The 22,404-nt window shown below is 37.8% G+C and overlaps 3 protein-coding genes across 4 annotated transcripts; 1 reads left to right on the forward strand and 2 right to left on the reverse strand.

Moving 5' to 3' along the window:
* Positions 1-417: 417 nt before the first annotated feature.
* Positions 418-6,151, reverse strand: LOC133865852 (uncharacterized). 2 transcript variants are annotated; one of them, XM_062302355.1, is made up of 3 exons: positions 6,016-6,151; positions 1,770-2,148; positions 418-617 (listed from the first exon to the last, which is right to left on the reverse strand). In XM_062302355.1, exons 2-3 carry the CDS (start codon positions 2,090-2,092, stop codon positions 608-610), a joined length of 333 nt encoding a protein of 110 aa, XP_062158339.1. In that variant the 5' UTR covers positions 2,093-2,148; positions 6,016-6,151; the 3' UTR covers positions 418-607. The 2 variants fall into 2 exon arrangements, with proteins under 2 accessions (XP_062158339.1, XP_062158348.1); XM_062302364.1 differs by lacking the exon at positions 6,016-6,151 and adding an exon at positions 5,965-5,992.
* Positions 6,152-9,701: 3,550 nt separating this feature from the next.
* LOC133858432 (uncharacterized mitochondrial protein AtMg01250-like) lies at positions 9,702-10,238 on the reverse strand. The gene has a single exon (XM_062293902.1). It carries the CDS (start codon positions 10,236-10,238, stop codon positions 9,702-9,704), a length of 537 nt encoding a protein of 178 aa, XP_062149886.1.
* A 4,788-nt stretch (positions 10,239-15,026) lies between these two features.
* LOC133865865 (protein PECTIC ARABINOGALACTAN SYNTHESIS-RELATED) lies at positions 15,027-21,879 on the forward strand. The gene is made up of 11 exons (XM_062302375.1): positions 15,027-15,504; positions 16,342-16,392; positions 16,490-16,580; positions 17,311-17,387; positions 17,985-18,073; positions 19,327-19,446; positions 19,888-20,004; positions 20,121-20,261; positions 20,348-20,471; positions 20,568-20,759; positions 21,080-21,879. Exons 1-11 carry the CDS (start codon positions 15,208-15,210, stop codon positions 21,437-21,439), a joined length of 1,659 nt encoding a protein of 552 aa, XP_062158359.1. The 5' UTR covers positions 15,027-15,207; the 3' UTR covers positions 21,440-21,879.
* The last annotated feature ends 525 nt before the right edge of the window (positions 21,880-22,404 follow it).

Genomic DNA, 22,404 nt, shown 5'->3' on the forward strand with positions numbered 1-22,404 from the left:
AGTCCACTCCCCTCTCCAGTCTCCCCTCCTCTTCCCGAAAAAACAAAAAATGGAAAAACATCTGTATTGACTGTTGATCATCCGTTATCCTTTCTTTCAAGGTAAACTGCTTGAATCCAATACCATTCATGTCGAACTTGAAAGTCTCTTTAAGGTATCTCTTCCAATAATAGATTTCCTCAGCAAAATTGATTTAACAGTGAGTAGTGTAACCAAGATATCATGTACACTAAAACTTGTAAGATTCTTCATATTGTAATGTTCTTTAATTATATGAATGTTTAGCTTAAGCACATAAACACCTTAGAACAGTTTATAAAAATTACTGATTTCTACCTTTGCTTAAATGATCATGTTTCAGCCTTTGAGCACATTGCAATAAGATTTTGCACCATTTAACGACAATTTCAATGCATGTGGAGTATCAATATCAAAAGACATGAATTTATAAAAACTTTAAAGAAATCCCCTGCATTATAGTGATTACAGAAGCGAGGGCTGCATAACCCCTGAATTCCAGAAGAAAAAGTACACACCTGCAAATTAACAGCATACTTATGATGTTTTTCTTCTTATCATGAAACTAATCCGAACTCCAAGGCTGTTCTCATAGACCCCTACAAAAATTCAAATTGAACATATATGAGCCGAAATAAATGATGAAACACAAATGTTTAGATGTGAAAATACGAAAGAGAAAAAGAGGACAGAGCACCTCTCAAGAAAGAGGGGTGAAGAAAAAGAGCTAGGATGAGAAGATGAAGGACAAAAATATGAACATGAGAGTCCCACCATAGTACTTCAAAGAGATGGTACTCCTCCGTGGAAGTAACGAAAAACCGAGGACCCGTTGGTTCCCAACTAACTTACAACCCTATCACTTTTTACCTCCACTTGAGGAAGATTACAAAAATTGCAACCTTATGACCCATCGAAAAAAACTAATTGGCCTTGTTATGGACTCGAGCAATGAAAACTAATTGGCCTTGTTTGGTAAGGGAGTGGGAATTGGGGGTAGTATTATTCAACGAAGCAAACCCAAAACCAGATTTTAGGAAATAATTATCAGTTCAATTCCAGACAAGCTAGAAGAGGAGAAGCCTATTTAGCACAAATCCTGGGCATCATAACCCTAGAGGAAGCAGAACCTTTCAAAACTCTAAACCATCAGTACAAAAATACCTCTGCACTTGCATCAAATTAAAGCCCAATGAGAAGCTAGAACTGGACTCTATCGCAGATTGATCTAAAAACCCCATCTTCAAACAATTTATTTATACCCGATGCAATGGACGTATTTCCAGATAAGACCCACCAGACAGCATATTCACTTAGTGGTGGCTTCACATGGGCACTACTCTTAATTTCCAGCCTAGCATCAACTAGCTCAAACATTATCAGTCCGAAAGCATAGCTCCATAGGCTTGGTCCGAGTTGCATTAGACAAATTCTTGTTCTTGCAGGTTCAACAAACTTCATACATGCCTACGCTCAATTGGGTTTCAATCTTCCCACACAAGTAAGGACCGTATGTAATTACAGTAGAATGAAGCACCATAGTTTATTGGTATAGCACAGTTTCCGAAGGGTTCTTCACATTACCCAAATCAAGTCAAAATTTTCAAATTATTCGGTAACAATCAACTAATATCATGTAAAGAAAAAATGAGATTAAAATTCATCAACTAAAATTTTCTAGGATTTTGAGAAGAAAAAAAAAATTCGTAGAAAAAAATGAAAGAATTCAGGGGGTGTTTCTCTCTAATTACCTGACTTTCTTGATGAGAATGGACTTGAGCTTGCGAGCAAGGTCCTGCGATCGAATCTTGCGTTCGAGGTTCTTGCGGGCCAAGACACGCTTCTCGGAGTTCTTGACGTGGCGGGTTGGCTGGTTCTTTATGAGCCGCTCCATCCCGCTCGAGGTCATCCTTTGCTTCATCCACGCTAGCGCCTGCTCCAAGTTCCCGTTTCGGACCTTCACCCGTATCCCCCTCCACTGTTGTAACTGCTGCTGCTGCACCGCACTGTGCCACTCGAGTGTCTGACTCGGCCGCCCGAAGAGGCTCAACGCATGCCTTCTCACTAAGTTCATTTCTCAGGTTTTCTGGCTCCTACTACTTTGTTCAAATGAGCAGAGGTCTTGTGGAGCTGTCAAATAAGATGGGAGTCTAATTAAGTCGTGTTTGTTTTTGAAAAATATTTTCTGGATGAATAATGCCTTTGGTATAAATTGTTTTAAGGTTACATCAAATTAATAAGAAGTGATGTTTTAAAAATATTTTGTTATTGGTATTGTATAGCGAAACAAATACATTGTTAAGCATGGAAATGAATCACAAAGGGTCATACCCTTACTATCAAGTACACTAAGTTTTTATATATATATTTTAAAGTGGTCAAGTATAATTAAGTACAAAACCAATGGATTTCAAGAGAAAGAATAACATATAGGGTTAAATGGGTCCAAGGTACCTGTGGTTAGGCCCTAAATCAAAGCGTCACACGTGGTACCTGTCTTTCATGGATATTCCAAGTTGGTACTTCCGTCAGTCTTCCGTCAAATTTTTTAACAGACCTCCACGTCACCCACCTTAGAATGCCGACACCTGTGCTAGTTTCCACGTATCATATATGATATTTATGCTTTCAATGCCATATAGAATGAGAGTGGCCGAGCCCATCCCAAGGCCAACCCTCAAATTTTCTTTTTTTCTTTTCTTAGGCCTCTTGGGGGTGGCCGAACCACCCCCATTTTGGCCATGGGGGTGGCCGGCCACCCCTTTTTTTGTTCAAAAAAAAAATTAAAAATTGTGGTTTTTTTTTTTCTCATCCTACGTGGCATTGAAAGCATAAGTAGCAAATGTGATATGTGGTCACGTGGCAACCGGGATAGATGTCAACATTCTAAGGTGGGTAACATGGAGGTCCATTAAAAAAATAGACGGATGACTGACAGAAGTACCAACTGAGAATATTCATTAAAAACAGGTACCACCTATGACACTTTTTGAAACCATTGCAGCAATTTGATTTAGGGCCTAACCACCGGTACCTCTGAGCTATTTAACCCTAATATATAAGATCAAGTTTCTTATTATTATTGGGTTGTTTGGTTATTGGTGCAATCCGTAGGTCACTCAACATCAAATTAAAGAATGATTTATAAAAAAAATAAAAATAAAATATAAAATATAAAAAATAGATTACAATTTCATATCTCATTTTCAAAGCAAAAATATGCTGGTATATACCAAGAACATGCTTAAGAATGTATAATCGAAATAAAGAAAAGGTTAATTGACATTTTTTTTTTGTGAAAATTCCTCAATTAAATTTTTAATCACTCCTTTAATTATGTACTTCAAGCAAGCATTATCCTCCATAAATTTCTCATTACAACACTCACAACATAAACTATACAAAGTTAAACACCAGAACACCAACTTCAACACTGCCATGGGCTATTTTAAAACCTAAATTATGCATAAAACTCAAAATTATAGCAAGTACTTAACAACAAACATCAACACATCATGCTGCCCTTCACCAATATGGGAAATCTTATGGTATTCAATTCAGCCAACCAGTATACACACCAAACCAGTATCACCATCAGGCGAGACATTCCTTTGCATGCATAAAACCATAACACATCAAGCATGCAACAAAATTTCCTCAAAACCGTTGAGAGCAAAGAGTATTTTGAAATTTCTTACTACTCACATTCGAAACATGGTTAAACACTCGATTACTAACACAAAAGTCTCATATGGCAGCTTCAAACACTCCATTCTTATGTATGAAACCCACCCCTTAAGCCTATAGCATCATCCAAAACCCATTTCTTGCCATGCATGAACCTAAAAGATGAAAACACATGGTACTCTCCCCTTGGACAGATTCAGTCTACACACAAAGTCACCAAACCTTTTTGTCTCTCCCTCTCCACTTAACAAGGTTTTTATCTTAGCAAGAAAATTCAAGTCAATCCACATTATCAGGGCCCTATATATTCAATTAGCATGTCATAATCTTTCTTCAACATTCCAGCAATTACAAAGTTTCATTATCAACATAAAAATCATCACAACTCAAAATCTCAATAACCCAATTGTTTAAAGAGAGCTACATCATCAATTTAGATCTCATAGTTCACTAAAATTGATTTAGAAACATGTAAGGCAACCAATTTTCAAATTTCAACATAGCTAGTATATGAAGTTCATAAACAATCAAACTCATATGGATCTATGTCATCCGATTCTTCTCTCCTTTATTTTCATTTTAAATGTTACAAAATTTCAAGGATCCAAAATTATTCAAACATTACAGATTTTTATAACAATTATGAAAATCAACTCTACACAAGCAACCTCAACACAGCACGTATACCAAAAGGTCTTAGAGGAATTATTACAAACACATTGTCCTCCTTTATGAACTCCTAACATGCAAACCCATCAATGATGAGTGAATCCCATAACAAAATCCCCAAATCATACTACCCCACACTGTCGAGCATGATAGAAAATCCAAGCTTCAATTAACCAACACACAAACATTCACAATAAATCCAATAACAAGCATCATTATTCCACACACGAATTGAGACAAAATTAGAGACATGCAAGTGAGGGATTTACAGGTCCTACCCCCAAGTTCCACACACAAACCAATGTCGCTTAATCTTCAACCCAAAACTCACCATTTAATTCATAAATTCATGATCCAATTGTAAGGGCAACTCAAAAAACCAAGAAAAGATTCAGAACCTTGCACCTTACTTGGTCTTTGCATGTTAAAAATTTAGGGAAACTTCACTTGCACCCTTCTCTTGCCTATAACTAATTTACTCCAAGTAGTCTACACTGTTATCCTAATCAAGAAGAAAACAAACGCATTGTGGAAAACACAAGAAATCAGCAGATAAATTGCCATCCAGAGTTCAATTGTTGCTTAGATGAACCTTTTCTTCATCCTATCTTCACACAGCACCTACACCTTGAGATCCTTAAGTGAAATTGGAAAACCAACACTAAAATATATAACCTTACTTATCAAAGGAAGGAAGTGAATTTTATAAAGTTTTTATACAGCTGGTAGCAAAACTATACTGCCGAGTCACAAATCCTCAAACACTTGACAGTCTCATGTGAAAGACCACTACAATCATTGATATTAATAATACACACGGATGCCTAAAATTACAACAGAATTTTCCAATCAACACACACATTCGGCAAAGACAAAATAAACTACCCAACAGTCTCCTTCCATCAATTGATAATGAAGAAATCAAACTTTAAGAATAGCATTCCCAATCAGCCAAACCAGAAATACAAAACCAAAACTCCAAAATCCCCTCTTCTTCCATTCGGCCATGGCAAACCAAATGGCCATTTGGCATACTCAGCCGAACCAACAAAATCTACCAAAAATTTACCACAATTGGCTTCTTCAATAACCCAATCAGAAATTACAATCCAGCTTCCTTCAACCCAGAATCTCAGCAAACTTCAACCAATCAATTTCAATTTCTTGGATTTACCAAATTTCAGTTAAACCAACTAATGGGTATAACAAAAACAACAAATCATCAATTTAACCATTTGGGGCCAATTCGAGATGTACAGAAAAAAATTTGGTTCCAACCAGGCACCACTATTTACCAAAAATTTTGTTCATCAATTAGATATACTCATAGAAATCCCAAACTCGCAACAGCAAAACAGAAACCCAACTCGTCACGGCACATATATCCATCTATTTGCTTATCGACAATCTACAACCGACAATCAAATGAAAAAAGAAAAAATACGTGACAAAGGGTATTCGGTCACTTCGCCAAAATCTTCAACATCAACATAAAATTAACCAAATCCTTCGATGGGTTTAACATTCGAACCATAAATTCTATGGGTAGTAATATAAATCGAAAATCAAACAACTCTTTTTATCACTTACTGATTTTTGAAGTAGAAACATAGGAAGAAAATTAGAGAGAGAGAGAGATACCTCAAATTTCTTCTTCTAATCTGTCGTTATGCAGAGGGGGAGAGAGACGTGAGAGAGCGGCAGATTTTTTGGTTTGGAAAGAACTTCAGCAAGGGTGATGGGAGTGCAAGTAAACAGAAAGAAATGGTGGGGGCGGAACAACTTCACTATTCACGTGACCTTTTTTAAAAAAAAAAATACATTTTTTATACGTTTTTTATTTTATTTTTTTCTTTTTGTCTTTTGATCAAGATGGACAACATATGGAAGGGAAATGATTTTTGGGATCAAAAACCGTCCCCCAGGCTCTTTCTGATAAAAAATCAAATATAAAAAAAAAAAAAAAAAAAAATGTCATTTGACGTGGTATTAAATAACATTTTTCATTATATTTGATTTTTTTTATTAAAAAGAGCTTGCAAGGAGACGGATTCCTATCCCTTGTACATCGCCTCTCCATATAGAAATAAACATTTTTAATGTAGTCATTCCATTAACAAAATATGTCTTCTCTTACAGAAGAAGTCTGGGATTTTAAGGATAAAAGGTCCAAAATGCCTTCATTTTAATCTGAAAAAAGAGAGTAATTTTTTATCAAGATGAACAAAAAATAGAAACGAAATATTTTCAATGTAGTCATTCCGTTAACAAAATTGAAAAAAGAGAGTAATTTTTTATCAAGATGAACAAAAAATAGAAACGAAATATTTTCAATGTAGTCATTCCGTTAACAAAATTTATCTTCTCAGACGGAAGAAGGCTGGGTTTTTAAGATGAAAAGTCCAAAATACCCTCATTTTCTCTAAAAAAGAGGAAAATATATATATATATATATACTGCCACCCCAATCATTTTGTTTTGTGTTTCTATTTTCTTCTACTTCTTTTTCTTTTTCTTTTTGAAAATAAGAGCATTTTAGAAAAATCACTCATCAAGTTAAGGGTAATTTTGAGACATTTGCCCCTAAAAACTCACGTGCAATGTACATGAGCATTCTCCCATCAAAGAATACAGATTTTGTTAACGGAATGGTTACATTGACAATTTTAAAAATTTTGTAGAAATAAATTGTTGATTTTTAAACATTTGAGGCAAAATAAAATTTAAAAAAAAAAAACAATGGCTGTACAACTTCGGCAGTTAAAATTTATTTTTTTTCCTTTTAAAAAAAAAAATACACATCTCTTCAAACTATAATCCAATTGACAATGTCTCTCCAAACTTTCAATTGAGACAATATCTCCCACAAACTACAAAAAAATTGTCAATGTGTTCCACAATAACTAAAATACCATTAATAAAAAAATAAAAATAAAATCTATAAAAAAGAAGAACTAAAACCTTTTAAAAAAAAAAACGAAAAATCGACAATGAATGGTGGTTCGGACACCCCCTTTGGCTATATATGGGGATAGTCGAACCACACTCATGGTCATTTCGAGCCACCCTAAAATGGCCACATAATATTTATTTATTTTATTATTTTCTGAATTTATATGGATTTTCTTTTTGTCTTATTATAAATTTATGGTTATTTTTGTCTTGATGTTGGCCTTTGTATGACATTAACAATTTTTTAATAGTTTGAGAGGGACATTATCTCAATTGAAAATTTTGAAAATAAATTATCAATTAGATAGTAGTTTTAAATAAGATACTCGAACTTCTTTTTTTTTTTAATGTGATGTCAACATGCCATGCTAAAATTTTCCTTCTACATTTTTTGAAAACTTATCGGTCTCTAAAAATTAAAATCACAATGGTCTCAGCTCCTATTTGTTTCAAATTTATGCCTATATGGCCTTAAAATCAACTATAACAATTTATAAACTAGAAGTCCACAAATTAAAATTTATTTAAGGGAAAATAAAATTATATCTCCTTAAATCCATCGTGAGTATTGGTTTTTTTTTTTTTTATAGAAAAAAGTGTGAATTTTATAACTCAAGAAGAAATATCTTGCAGAAACTCAAAAAAAAAATATCTCGCTCCGCGAGTACAATATCATGAATTAATGAAGGCATTCCTCAATCCAAATCTTGTCTAAAAGCTGAGAAATAGCACATCTGGCCAAAACATGAGCTACCTTATTAACTCATCCCTTAACATGAGAGACTTCCACAGAGGTAAAAGAATAAAAGAAAATCCGGGTAGCTTCGACCAGGTTCCCATAAGTGTGATTGTTGGAGCCTCTTCCCTTCAGAGCCATAATCACCACCTTAGAATCCCCTTCCAAAACCACCCTAGAACCCCCTACTTCTCTACCAAAGCAAATGGCATGCCAATCTGCAGTTGCCTCTGCAATGGCAAGATCAACAACATACGGGATAATAAATGCCTTAGCAACTAAGACTTGCCCCTCGTCATCCCTGATAACTATCCCAACTCCCATCCTTAAAGCCTATTTGTGAATAGCAGCATCACAATTGATTTTCCACCAACATGCTGGTGGCTTTTTCCAACCGACATTCAACATAGGTGAGACAGTATTAGACCGTACCAAACTACGTTGAGCTGCATCAAAATCCTTCATAGCTTCCCTAGTGAGTGTTACCACCCGAAAAGGATATGAAAAATCATTATTAAGCACAAACTCATTCCTTCTCACCCAAATAGACCAAGCCACCATAATAGCCTCCACTGCTTCAAAATCATCAAGTTTCTCAAGGAGACAACTCAACAATTCTCTCCCATCCCACTCCACCAGAGGCATCTTTTGAAAGCGTTTGCTACTCCCTTGCCACACCACCACGGCGAAAGGGCAACTCCACAAGCAGTGTACTACTGTTTTAGGCTCCCTAGAGCAAACAGGACACTTACTGCTATGAACCACCTTCTTAACTGCCAAGTTAGAATTAGTAGGAAGCAAATTATTACATACCTTCCAACAGAAATGTCGAGCCGCATGAGGGATTCTCAACTTCCATATAGATTTCCAGATGTTACAAGTCGGCTGCCTCCCTTGAGCATTCACCCATCTCTTTAGCCCTTATAGTCATAGCCAAATGATAAGTAGTTTTCACTGAAAAGGCTCCATCAGCAGCACCCCTCCACACCAACCAATTGAGTTGTCCTAGAGGACTCACCATCACGCTGTAGATCCGTGCCACGTCTTCTGGGTCAAATATTCTATGAATTAGCTCATAGTTCCATCCCCCCGAATCATTAAGTAAGAGGGCAATGACTCTTTCATCCAAAGGCAATGCAGGATTTGGGGGTGAGAAAATTCGGGGGTAAGGATCTGGGAGCCAGACATCACCCCATATTCGAATACTAGTATCATTACCCACTCTCCACCCTATCCCCAATTCCAGAACCTCCATAGCTTGACAGAGGCTTCGCCAAGCATAGGAAGGGCGAGAACCTATCTTAGCCTCCATAAACAACCCAGAAGGATAGGACTTTTCTTTAAAGATACGGGCCATTAGCGACTCAGGATTCGAAAGCAACCTCCAACCCTGCTTGGCAAGTAAGGCCTTATTAAAAACATGGAGATCCCTAAAACCCATCCCTCCTTAGCATTTGGATACTCCCAACTGCGCCCAACTCATCCAAGAGATTCGGTTTTGATTCGCTTTGTGGCCCCACTAGAATTTGTTCATCAAGGAATTGAGTGTCTTACATAGGGTTTTAGGCAAAAGGAATACACTCATACTGTAGGTAGGGATTGCCTAGACCATTGCTTTAATCAAGATCTCTTTCTCTGCTTAAGACAAGAATTTTTCCTTCCACCCGTCTAATTTCTTTTGGACCCGGCTACATAGGCTATTGAATGTGCGAGTTTTGGATCTACCCACCATCGCTAGCAGCTTTAGATATTTATCAGAGCTAGCATTGACAGGAATTCCCGCATAATTATGAATGAAAGCTCTGAACTTGGAACTTGTATTCTTACTGAAAAAAATGGACGTTTTCACCGCATTCAACTGCTGCTCGGATGCTTGCTCATACAAGTGCAACACCTGAAACAGGTTCTCCCATTCCTCCATAGAAGCCCTACAAAAAAGAAGAGAGTCATCGGCAAATAACAAATGGCTTAGTTTATATCCTCCTGCCGAAATAGGGACTCCTGTTAGCCGATTCTCCATGACTGCCTTGGATAGTAAAGAGCTAAGACCCTCCACCACAATCAAGAACAAATAAGGGGACAATGGGTCCCCTTGTCTAAGTCCTCGAGATGGATGGATCTTCCCATACGGTACTCCATTCACCATAACTAAATAAGAGACACTCTTCAAGCGCATCATTACAAGACCATTCCATTTCTTTTCAAAGCCCAAAGTTCACAACATAACTTTAAGAAACGGCCATTCCACCCTATCATAGGTCTTTTGCATATCTAACTTCACTGCCATAAACCCTTTTTTACCCCTCATGCGGGAATGCATTGTCTGAAGGGCTTCATAAGCAACAAGTACATTGTCCGTGATAAGGCGACCCGGAACAAATGCACTATGGTTTTGGGAGATTATGGATGGCAACACCAATTTGAGCATATTAGTAACAGTCTTAACAATCAACTTATACACCACATTGCATAGACTAATGGGTCTATAGTTACTGACCGAAAAGGCATTGGAAGCCTTAGGAATTAAAACAATATATGTCTCATTAATGCTCGGATCAAAAGACCATCCATTTAAGAATTACAGGATTACAGCCTTTACCTTGATTCCAATTGTCTCCCATTGATGTTGAAAAAAGCACACTGCAAATCCATCCGGCCCTGAGAACTTGAGAGGATGCATCTGAGCCAACGCTTGATCAATCTCGTCTGCTACAAACTTGGCAGACAACATCTCATTCAATTATGGAGACACTCTGGCAATCACTATTTCAGAACAAGCAGACACCCCTTCAACCCCCTTCAGTAGTGAACAACTCCTGACAATAGCCTTTAAAGGCTTCCCCAATCTCATTGGCCGAATACCAATAGTGCCCAGCCATATAAGAAATGGAGCCTATAAAGTTTGATCACTGCCTCTGATTTGCCCATGCGTGAAAAAACTGGGTATTCCTATCGCCTCCCGCAAACCAGTTTCTTTTTGCCCTTTGTCTCCATTTCAGCTCCTCCATCTCTAACAGCTTGTTGATTTCCTCTTGCACTTCCTTAACGATCGCCAGATTATCCTGGCATTTTGTACTTTAAAGGCATGCGAGCTTCTTTGACAATAGGGCAAGTCTTCGATTGGCGTCCCCATACTTGGCCTTACTCCACGACGTTAAACTTGCTCTACACTTGGCCAGATCACTAGCCGCACTCCCTAGCCAACTTAAACCTGCAGCTTCTCTGTTCCATGCCTCACTAATGACCTCATAACATTCCTCATCTAAATTCCACTTTGCTTCAAACCGGAAAAGTTTAGGAGCCACCTGATAAGAATAATCAAACTATAGACAAAGAGGACGATGATCTGAGTTTGTTGTCGGGAGAACCTCAACCATCGAATTGGGGAAATGAGCTCCCCAATCTTGGGTAGCTACAGCTTAGTCCAAGCGTTCCTTAACAAATATCCCTAATTCCTGCTTGTTATTCCAAGTAAAATTGGAACCCCGGTATCCCAAGTCACCAAGATCACACCTAATCAGAGTTTCTCGAAATTTTGCCATCTGTGTGTTACTGCGATTTGCTCCACCTACCTTTTCTTGGCGATTCACTATCTCGTTGAAGTCACCCATGCATAACCAAGTCGAAGAGCTCAGACTGCTCACCTGAGTGATAAGATTCCATGAACCTTCCCGGAGGGCTCAATCAGGGTGACCGTAGAACCCCGTGAAAGTCCAAGAAGATTCCTCATTCAAAAGGGTGATCATCGCCGACACGTGTCGTTGAGAGTAATTCATAATCTCCACTTCCATATTATTCTTCTAGAAAAAAGCAAGGCGCCCACTGCGCCCCACCGGTTCCACTTGGAATAACCCTTTAAATCCCAAAAAACACCTTAGTCTTTCCAATTTTCCCACTCTTCGCCTTCGTTTCAATGAAAAACAGAAAATGGGGCTTCTTAGATTTCACTAAAGAGTGAATCTCCCGAACTGTTCAGAGGTTCCCAAGCCCCCGACAGTTCCAACATAGGAGACTCATAATGAGCGGTGGGGCTGCTCCGCAGCCTTCGCCTCCACTGTGTTTCCCCTAGAGAAAATCGGCCTATACCTAACGTCCATGGCAACCAACCGATCCTCCATGGGAACCTCCGATGAAGCATGATCTTGTGTAGTGGAAAATCCTTGTTGACCCTCGGAAACAGACCTTCTTCCCGCTCTCTTCCATTGCTTCCCCTCCCTCACTTGTGTTGACACACCTGTAAAAGGCAGATTTGGAAGGGGATTAGTGCTTCCCTTTTTCGAACTGATCATTCTAGAATAGGAAGTCTTTAGATCCAGGTCAGAGTCTCTTTCTTGAAGCTCAATATTATACTTCGATGCTTGGGCTGCTTCAATCTTGGGCTTTTTAGCTATGGCCACCTGACCTTGGGCCCGGACCCTTGCCTTCCACTACAGGTAGACTGGGCCGATACTACATTGGGCTTATCCTAATTAAACTCTACTCTTGGGTGAGAAGGCCCCACTATTCCCAATTTTGAATTCAAATGCACCACCCCTTCCGAGTTTTCAGCTTCCTCCAGTATCCTCTTTTTCCGGTAACCCTGATTCTCCGCTTCCCAACCATTCTAAGATTGTTTTTCCAGCTCCCCTTTCCTTACTCGACCAGAATCATAGTTATTGGGGCGTTGTATATTGGCTGAAGGATCCACAAAATCCAGGCTAAGGTTGGCCGTTGCATGCACGTGATCCCTATTTTGACGCCCTTTCTTATTAGGTTTAGCACTTGTTCTTTCTGCACTGCACTTCACCGCTGGTAACCTCGGTGGTGGAAACTCAGCTTCCTTATGCTCTTCTGAACTCCCTGCTCCTCGAGCCATATCCTCCGCCCAAAGCCATGGTCCCCATCCTGCCTGACCCTCTGCATGGGATTGGTTTTTGACACTTTGAACAGGGCAACCTTTGCGTTCATGGAGGATTCTACCACACTTGAAACACATCCCCGGGAGCTTTTCATATTTGAAAGGCACCCAACATGATTTTCCAGCCACAAATAGAATACGACCATGATCCAACGGTTGATAAAGATTTATAGATACCTTAACCCGGAGGCATCTTCCCCACCCCACATCGTCTTCTGCTATGGCTACTTCCTCCACCATTCCCATCGACCTGCCAATCTTCATTCCCATAGCACGATTCATACACCCCAAAGGCATGCCATGAATCTGAACCCATATCGGAGAGGTGGTGAATTCCAATTGGGATGGGTGGGTCTTTCCATCGAGTTCATTCAAAATGAGCAGAGATCGCTCATAGCACCACGGAGGCCATCCATAACTCATTTTTTGTCATTGTCGTCGTCGAACTCAAAGAGCCATAGGTTGTCTTGAATCTCTTTGAAGAAGACTTTCCCCGTCATCCTCCAGATATGTAAGAGTAAGGTTTTGAAGGCTTATTTGGTCAAGTTTTTTGGAATACCAAGTCGACTGATCAGGCACTTCGTCCCATTCTCTCTCAGTTCGTCGGTTTCATCTTATCCAATAAAGATCCCTAGTTGCTCCCCTTTAGTTAAGGAAGAGCTACCATGATAATCCCCACGCTCCTCTGCCATGATTTCAATTGCTCCTATCACCAGATTGAAAGAATGATAGAAGAGTGGGACCAAAACTCCTCTCCCGGCTAAACTAGAAGGAGACAAATAACACCAGCACCTCTAGTTTGTATCCGCCCAACCAAACCCTAGAGAGTCGGACTGCCACTGTGATTGGTCATGTATGATTTCTCCCATGTGACTTTCGTTCTTCTATTGTTGGCCAGATAATGAGATCATTGATCAACAGTATTGGTAATTATAAGCTGGATATCACATCCACAACAAAGAGAGTGAGGATAAATTAGAGAGAGCAATTGGGAGGGAGAGAAGTCGGGGGGAGAGTCAGTTGTACCCTAAAGGATTATAGCACTCATAGCAATTTTCTTTAGTTTCTCTTAAAATTTATAGAATCAAGTTATTTTTGACTTTCTTATTAAAATATGCTCAACAATACATTCATGAGCTTAAACTTATAAGAAATAATGAATTTAATCATTTAATTTATATTTTAACACACTATTTTAATAAGTAAAATATTTAATTAAAATAAAAGATGATTTGATGAAACAAAATTCAAACTTAGAACATTTGACCCTAATACCATGTTAAATCATTATTTATATTACAAGCTTAAGCCGATAAGTCTGTGGTGGCTTGAGGTGGTCTAATGGTGGCTTGAGGGTGGTCCGGGGTAGCTCACGGTATTCCGAAGTGGCTCAATGATGATCCGATGATGACTCGGTACTTGCTTCATGGTGGTTCAGCAATAATCCGACAGTTTGAGAATGAAAAACTCAAACTCAAAAATTGATTCACGAAATTTAAAAATTGAAATAATTTTTCGAAACTAAATAAGTTTTTTGGTCAAACTAAAAATATTTTCAATTTAACTATTATTTTCAGTTGCACCAAACATCAAAGAATACAAACAAATATTTTTCAGAAAAATATTTTAGGCCAAAACAAATGAAAATTATAATGAAAAATCTAAACCTATTATTTGAAATAAATATCTCCATTTCACTTTTAAATGAAAAAGTATGCTTATCCAAAATTGAAAGTACACATTTTTATCATTTGATCGAGAGTATGACAATAAAGATTGTCGGATTGGATTGAATATTTCACCATATTTTGTACATTAAGAATTCAATTAAAAGACGGATCCTATTAAACATGGAGTCAACCACTGATTTTATCATCTGTTAAGGCCAGGCAAAATTTAATAACGATAATATTTTGATTGTAAAGCACTAAATCCAACTCAGATCAATCATGATCATTATGTGGATTTCAGTGACAATGAAAAGACACCATGTTATAAATGTTGTTCCGAATCAATGCAGTTCAATGACCAAATGCCCTGAGCATATCCACGAAATTACATATCCAGCATTTAAAGGGTCAGAGCTCCTCTCGATCTGAACTCACATGGACCGCATATAAAGGAGAAGAACGTTCCACACAATTGACAGTCACCGGTAGCACAAACCAGAGCAAAGAGGAAAAGAAAAGAAAGAAAAAAGAGGAAAAAGGTCAAAAATATAAAGCTGGCTTTCAGTCCAAAGCGAGCCATGGTTGAGCTCAGGCACTCTAGCTCGATCGGGGGCCGAGCCTCTTCGTCTCCGATGAAGCGCGACGACGTCTCGTCCCCTATGTTTCCCGATAGCCAGCCCAACGACGACGACGATCACGATCGCCACGCCTCGAAGGATCGTGACCGTCCGTCCTGGTACAATTTCCAGTCCCTATGCCCTTTCTTGAGTGACGACGCTAGGGTTTCCCCGTACAACTCCAGGATCTCGCTGTTCTTCCTATTCGTTCTCGTTCTCGCTGGTGCGATTTCAGTTTTCTCAATCGTGAACCGGTTGGTTAGTACTCTTATTCCCTGATGCTCTACACTTTGGAATTAGATTTGTAGAGCTGTGCGCTCTCCGTTTTTCCTCGCCTATTGCTTGTGTTTGGTTGTTCAGAAAATGTGGAAAACAAACGAAAATTGGATTTCGGATGAAATTCAAACAGTCTGACTCCAGTGAGGCAAATCACTGAATTAGGCATTATTGAGTGGTTTTTTAATTGTTTATTTTCTATTATTTTGTTCCAGTGATATTTAATGACGTATAAATGTTTTGTCAGCAAATAGTCGGAGTTTAGTTGAATCTTGACTATGAATGATTTGATTTTAGGAGGTTTGGATGCTAATCTGCATCAACCAATGTATTCATTTAAGGAGATTTGTTTGCATTAACATATATTGCATTAAAATTTAAAACATGCTTTGGCTTTTGAAGTTTTGAATTGGTAAGCTCATTAGTGTCACTCTTCTGAACTGGATTGGTTTTAAAGCATGCAAGTTGGCCTTATGTGGATGCATCTCAGAGATGATTTATTGCATTCATATTTATTGATCTGTTTTGGGTTATGTACGGTTGTGCAACTTCAAATAAGATGTACTGTCTTATGTGATCTCATAGAGTTTCAGCAATTGTCATGCTTCTAGCTTCTTATTCTGGCAATTATCTTTACCTCGTGGACTTTCTTTCATAGATACTGAATGCATGCATTTATCATGAATGAAAAGGTCGCGAGTGCTGCTAAATTGCTAATACTGAGAAATACAGATAAAAAATAATTTGGCTTTGGCATTCTCAAATATGATTCTTGCCTTCATAAACCGCACAACTGACTTTGCTTTCAATGTATTGTAGAATGCCCCCTACTTGTGTAAAAAAGATGGGATTGTTCTTCACTGCCCCTATGTAAGTTCTTAAGTGACCTTCTTTTGGTCATTTCTTTCCTTTTGCTCACAATATGCTTGTTGATTTGTGCCGAAGGTCTATCTTATGCTATTTTTAGGTCAAGGAAGCCCCTTCACTCTGGAAGAACCCTTACTCTGCCACCACATCCTGGAAGCCTTGTGCTGAGCGCCGTGATGGTGGAATATCAGGTGACATTCTGTTTTGCTGAATAATGTATATGGGGATCATCTTCTCCAGTTCATAGGGCCATGTTGGTAAAACATGTGTGGAACTGGGAAGGATAGTTCCATTCAGGAAATTTACTTTTAATTTGCCTTTTTTCTACCTAATGTAAGATCTAGAGTCCATTTATCTAACTAGAAAATGTGGTATGCTTTGGGTGGGATCCATCATAATTAAGTTGGGTTGCTATTTAATGTTCTGGGGCCTATATGACATTTGGAAGAGAATTTAGTGCCTTAGTGCATTACTGGGATTCATCAGTTGCCATAACTCCTTATTTTGGTGTGAATGGATTTTTTTTTTTCTTTTTCTCTTTTCCTTGTAAAACTTCTCTAGGTTGCTCTATGGTAATATTCTAAGCAATTTCTGCTTTTCGTTATGCCACACAGGAATCGGGTATCACATATTTGTTGCCTTAACACTGAAATTCTATTATGAGGATATATTTCCTTTGTCCTTCCTTAAAATTGTATGATTGGACTTGTAGTAAAGAATGTGTTGAATAGGATTTGCATTTAAACCTGGATTGAGCTTGTCTTGTTTATGTAAGAAAGGATCTAAATGTTATTTATTCTCCCCACCTTCTTTTGGTATGGTTATTTTTAAAATTCTCGATTACTAGTTCCAAGTTTAGCTTCTCTTTTGCTGTTCATTTACGTTCCTTTTTATCCTAGCAACTTTGTTGGCTCTTTGCAGATATTCCTTCTGAAAATGAAACAAATGGCTATATATTCATCTATGCTGAGGGCGGTCTAAATCAGCAAAGAATTGCTGTATGATTTCTTTGCTGAAAAATTCTAATTTGATTAAGATAGCTCCTTTATCTTTACGTTGTTGTTAATCTACACATTTATTGTATGACATTCCAAAATTATTAATTTAACGTCTACTTAAAAAAAATCTGCACATATTAATTGTTCGCATATATGCCCGTACTCTCCTCATATACTTGGTGGGGTATATCATGGTTTTTCAACATAACTGTGTTGAGAAAAGTTAAAGTGAACTATATGGGTCAAATTTGACATTAGTCTGGTGGAGTATATGCATGTGATTAAGTAAAATTGTTCCTTCATGGTCATGATTTGAGGATTAATGGTTAAGATATATAACTCAATTAGTGAAATTAACCAACTAGATGTGACTCACAAAATTGATGATTATAGTACCATTTCTATCGTGTTTAATCTTTTAAACTGGCGCTGCAATTTATTGCTTAGCCTCACTTTATTCCCCACTATATATTTGGTCAAGCAAGATTTAAGATGATTCTTCTGTTTAGCAATATATAGAGCATCACTTTATGTTTATATATCAAATGGCTGATAAACTGACAACAATCTACCTTTCTGAATCTTTCTTGCGTGCAGATATGCAATGCAGTTGCAGTGGCTAAGATAATGAATTCCACCCTTATTTTGCCAGTGTTGAAACAAGACCAGATCTGGAAAGACCAAACGTGAGACATCTTGACTGATACTGCTGTACATTTGCATGTTGTAGCCCATATACTCACTGAGTCATTTAAGTATAAATAAACAATGGGAGTACGTAGTCTATGATACTAATCTTCCCATTTATACTTATCAAAAAAACTAATGTTCCCATTTCCATTATGTCATGGAAAATTGAAACTTCAAAAGTTTTCACCTTCAATTGTTTTCCTTTTATATGCTATAAAAATTGAAAACTGATTTTGTCATTAAAGAACTTTTTGCCCATCGTAATTTCATGTTTATCAGGATTAGCCTTTGCAACGACAAGAAATATCCATAGTTGGAAAAAATAAAGAAAAGCACTAAGTATAGTGTTAACATTGACTCTCGACAAATCCTCGCTTCTATGTGTCAGCCTTTCCCGTTTTGTACATAAGTTTCTGAAGTTCTAGAAGGTGAGACATCTGACAGATTCTGGTGAATGATGCGAATATGTATCATCATTGTGCCTTTCAAACAGTCATCTTTTACTCATATACAACAAAATCTGAAAAAACTATGTTGTAATAATACAGCTTTTATTCTCTAAGCAGCTAATTAATCTTGTTACTTTAGCCTGTATTGTGTTGGAGAGGAATTCGAGTTCATAATTAGAATCTAATTGGTTCCCAACTTTTATTTCTTTTGTTATGGGATTCTTTTTGAATTAAATGAAAGTTTTCAATTCCTTGTTTGAATTCTAGGTTCCCCATCTTTAATACCTGATTAGGACTTAATAAGGATATTTCAAGTTTGATACAATGACAATTGCATTGTTATTATCCTCAACCCTCCAAGAATACCTACCACTGTTAGCACCACACTAGAACTTAAATTTCCAAATCCACTGGCACTCACACTCCCGTCATGGAAAGTGTCTTTGTGGTAGCCACAGCCAAATCGCCTCCATCATGATTATATAAAGTACGCCACTATTAGAAGCAGTGTCTTTTGTCTCCAACGTTATTCTCACATGCACTTGTGCCTCCCTTTTTCAACACCTCCAAAATCCCCATCACAACTGTTTCCATTTTGCCTACCAAAACCACTCTCACTAGCAACGATGCTGCCACCGCCACCCATTCCTCCATGACCTAGTGGGTCTTGAACCACGACCTCATCCTTCACCTCATTCTTATAGTGGAGGAAGTGCCATTTAAGCCATAGCTCATGGGCATTGCGTGGTAATGTTTTTTCTGGAACATCTATGTTTACTCTTCTCTATAAATTTCTGCAGGAAATTTGAAGACATCTTTGATGTAGATCATTTCATTGACTACCTGAAGAATGATGTGCGAATTGTTCGTGATATCCCTGACTGGTTTACTGACAAATCGGAGCTTTTTACAAGTATAAGGTTTGATGGCTTCTTATGTTTCTGGTTTAGAGCTATTAACAAATACAAGAACCCTGAAGTCAATAAAGCACATGTTCTTCCGCTCCAGGATTTATAAATTGTTGTCCTTTATCTTGTATATTTGACAAAATCTGGTCGGTCAAAATATATCTTTGCGCTAAATTTATGAGATATGTCTATAGATGAAATTGTTCATTCGGAGTACTCTTCAGTGTAACCGATGTTGCTTTTAATGACGGTCATATAGGGACCGAAAGATCTTTCACATAGGACTTCAAGATAGTTTATTTAAGGTTTCAGTGGATACAAAATGTCTGCATTGACCTTATAAATTATAATGCCAACAATTTTAAACTAATAAAAACATATTATCTTGATATTTAATTGATGTCAATTGGTTACAACTGGTATTGATTACAAAATTTCTGTTATGCTCTACAGACGGACAGTAAAAAACATTCCGAAGTATGCACCAGCACAATTTTACATTGACAATGTTCTTCCCCGAATAAAGGAGAAAAAGATAATGGCACTAAAACCTTTTGTGGATCGGCTTGGGTAAGTCATGAATTTTTTATTTTTATTTATTTTTTATTGATGTTTGACTGCAGTCACAGTTCTGCACTCATCCAAAAAAATTGAATGATTACAACCTGCCGATCATTTGGGTTCAGGTATGACAATGTCCCTCCAGAAATCAACAGGCTAAGGTGCAGGGTCAATTATCATGCCCTGAAATTTCTTCCTGAGATAGAGCAGATGGCTGATTTACTGGCATCAAGGATGAGAAACCGCACAGGCAGTTCAAATTATATGTATGTGAAATTGGTCTGTAAGTTTGCTGAACAATATCCTGGGTCTTGTTATTATCTCAACTGTACTAACAATTTACCTTAAATAGGGCTCTTCATCTTCGATTCGAGAAAGGGATGGTAGGCCTATCTTTTTGCGATTTTGTGGGAACAAGGGAGGAGAAAGCCAAAATGGCAGAATACAGAAAGAAGGAATGGCCTCGACGTTATAAGGTGACCAGGAATGATACTACTTCGTCGGGTTTCTGGGTAGAAGTTAATAGAAACATTGCTCACATGTTTCTCAACTTTTGGTGATTTGATATGCAGAATGGTTCCCATCTATGGAATTTGGCCCTTCAGAAGCGGAAGGAAGGAAGATGCCCTCTTGAGCCCGGAGAAGTTGCTGTGCTTCTTCGGGCAATGGGCTATCCTAAGGAAACTCAAATTTATGTTGCTTCAGGACAGGTCTACGGTGGACATAACAGGATGGCGCCCCTCAGGAACATGTTCCCGAATTTGGTAGATATAACTTATTATGTTATTTCATTTACCCACAGAACTTGGTTTGATGATGTGCGGTCTCATAATAGTTTTTAATTTTTTGGATGGTGTGACAGTCAATTCTGAAATTTTTTTTTGGATGATATCGTGTATGTCTTGGATCACAACCAACAGAAAATTTCAGAAATTTTAAGGCATTATAGGGCGTAGAAGTCAGATGGCTTTTTGGTTCTGTTTTCATGGAAAAAAAAAGGATTTGGGAGAGGGAAGACTCCTGTTAGGTTGTCATTCATTTTCTTTTCTTAATTAATATGCTTATTTTGAGTGTTTTATAACAGGTTACAAAAGAGGAGTTGGCAACTAAGGAGGAGTTAGTTGGTTTCCGGAAGCATGTGACAAGCTTAGCAGCCCTCGACTTCTTGGTCTGCTTGAAGTCTGATGTATTTGTGATGACCCATGGAGGCAACTTTGCTAAACTTATAATTGGGGCACGCAGGTACATGGGGCACCGTCAAAAATCTATAAAACCGGATAAGGGGCTTATGTCTAAATCTTTTGGCGACCCCTACATGGGCTGGGCGGGCTTTGTTGAGGATGTGGTTGTTACCCACCAGACACGGACTGGATTGCCTGAAGAGACCTTTCCAAACTATGACCTCTGGGAGAACCCTCTCACTCCTTGCATGTGTAAAGCGTGACCAAAAGGATTTCTACATACGAATGTTTCACACTCAGATTTATCTGGAGTATCTCTTTCAACAACCTGCACGTTCTCATTCGAAAAGCGAGAGTTGTTTTAGCTACAAGGAATGAAAGAAAAATCTGGACCAAGTTGCTGACAGTTTTGAGGTGGAGGAACTTGGATATGCGCTGGAGGTACTGGCCGCAGGAGTGAACTTCCAATACAATCTTTGTTAAGAGTTCTCATTCTATGATCGTCTGTTGTATCTTCTTTGGGGGGAGAGACTCGGCAGTTTTGACTTTAGAATGTTGGATCATTTTATCCAGTTTTTGGCGCAAAGCATTACATGATTTGTCATGTATCATTTGTGATCTTGTAAAGTATAATCCGAGAAGATGTCTTTCACTGAACCTCAGACCCAAAGGGAGTATAAAATGCCATTAGGTTACAAAATCATGCAATCATATTTCATTTAATTGTATGTCGAATTTTCCAATTCCCATTTTTGTTAGGTTAGCTAAAAGAGTAAGAGATGTGTTTTGTGTTATTCTTTTTTACAGTCTCTTATATATCTCTTTTACAAAGTTATCAGTCTCTTATATATCTCTTTTACAAAGTTATCATTAAATATGTGGAACTCACATATTCAATAGTAGATTTGTATATCTTTTCTACGAAGATGTACAAGAGATGTATTAGAAAATAAAACTAAATATTTCTCATTGAGTAATGCTAATGAGTAATGATTCACTACCACCTAAATATACAACTTTTCACCACTTTATCTATATGGCAAGGTGGTTCTTCACCTTAATTTATTTTTAAAAAATAAAAAAATTCAAAAAGTAGTGGGGAACTACTTTGTCACATAGGCAAGGTGGTAAAAAGTTGTATATTTAGGTAGCATTGAATCATTACTCAATGCTAATTGCACACATTTTACATTGGTTAATGTGACATTTTAAATGCTTTTTTTTTTTT

Source organism: Alnus glutinosa, chromosome 1 (genome assembly GCF_958979055.1).
Source record: "Alnus glutinosa chromosome 1, dhAlnGlut1.1, whole genome shotgun sequence".
In the NCBI taxonomy this organism is placed as follows: Eukaryota; Viridiplantae; Streptophyta; class Magnoliopsida; order Fagales; family Betulaceae; genus Alnus; species Alnus glutinosa.

What these genes read in the sequence shown, in the direction of transcription:
- LOC133858432 (XM_062293902.1), bottom strand. Translation starts at nt 10,238, where the DNA reads ATGCGCTTGAAGAGTGTCTCTTATTTAGTTATGGTGAATGGAGTACCG.
- LOC133865852 (XM_062302355.1), bottom strand. Translation starts at nt 2,092, where the DNA reads ATGAACTTAGTGAGAAGGCATGCGTTGAGCCTCTTCGGGCGGCCGAGT.
- LOC133865865 (XM_062302375.1), top strand. Translation starts at nt 15,208, where the DNA reads ATGGTTGAGCTCAGGCACTCTAGCTCGATCGGGGGCCGAGCCTCTTCG. An exon ending in TTGTTCTTCACTGCCCCTAT is followed by an intron (nt 16,393 to 16,489) that starts GTAAGTTCTTAA and finishes TGCTATTTTTAG; the next exon opens with GTCAAGGAAGCCCCTTCACT. An exon ending in AATGGCCTCGACGTTATAAG is followed by an intron (nt 20,472 to 20,567) that starts GTGACCAGGAAT and finishes TTTGATATGCAG; the next exon opens with AATGGTTCCCATCTATGGAA.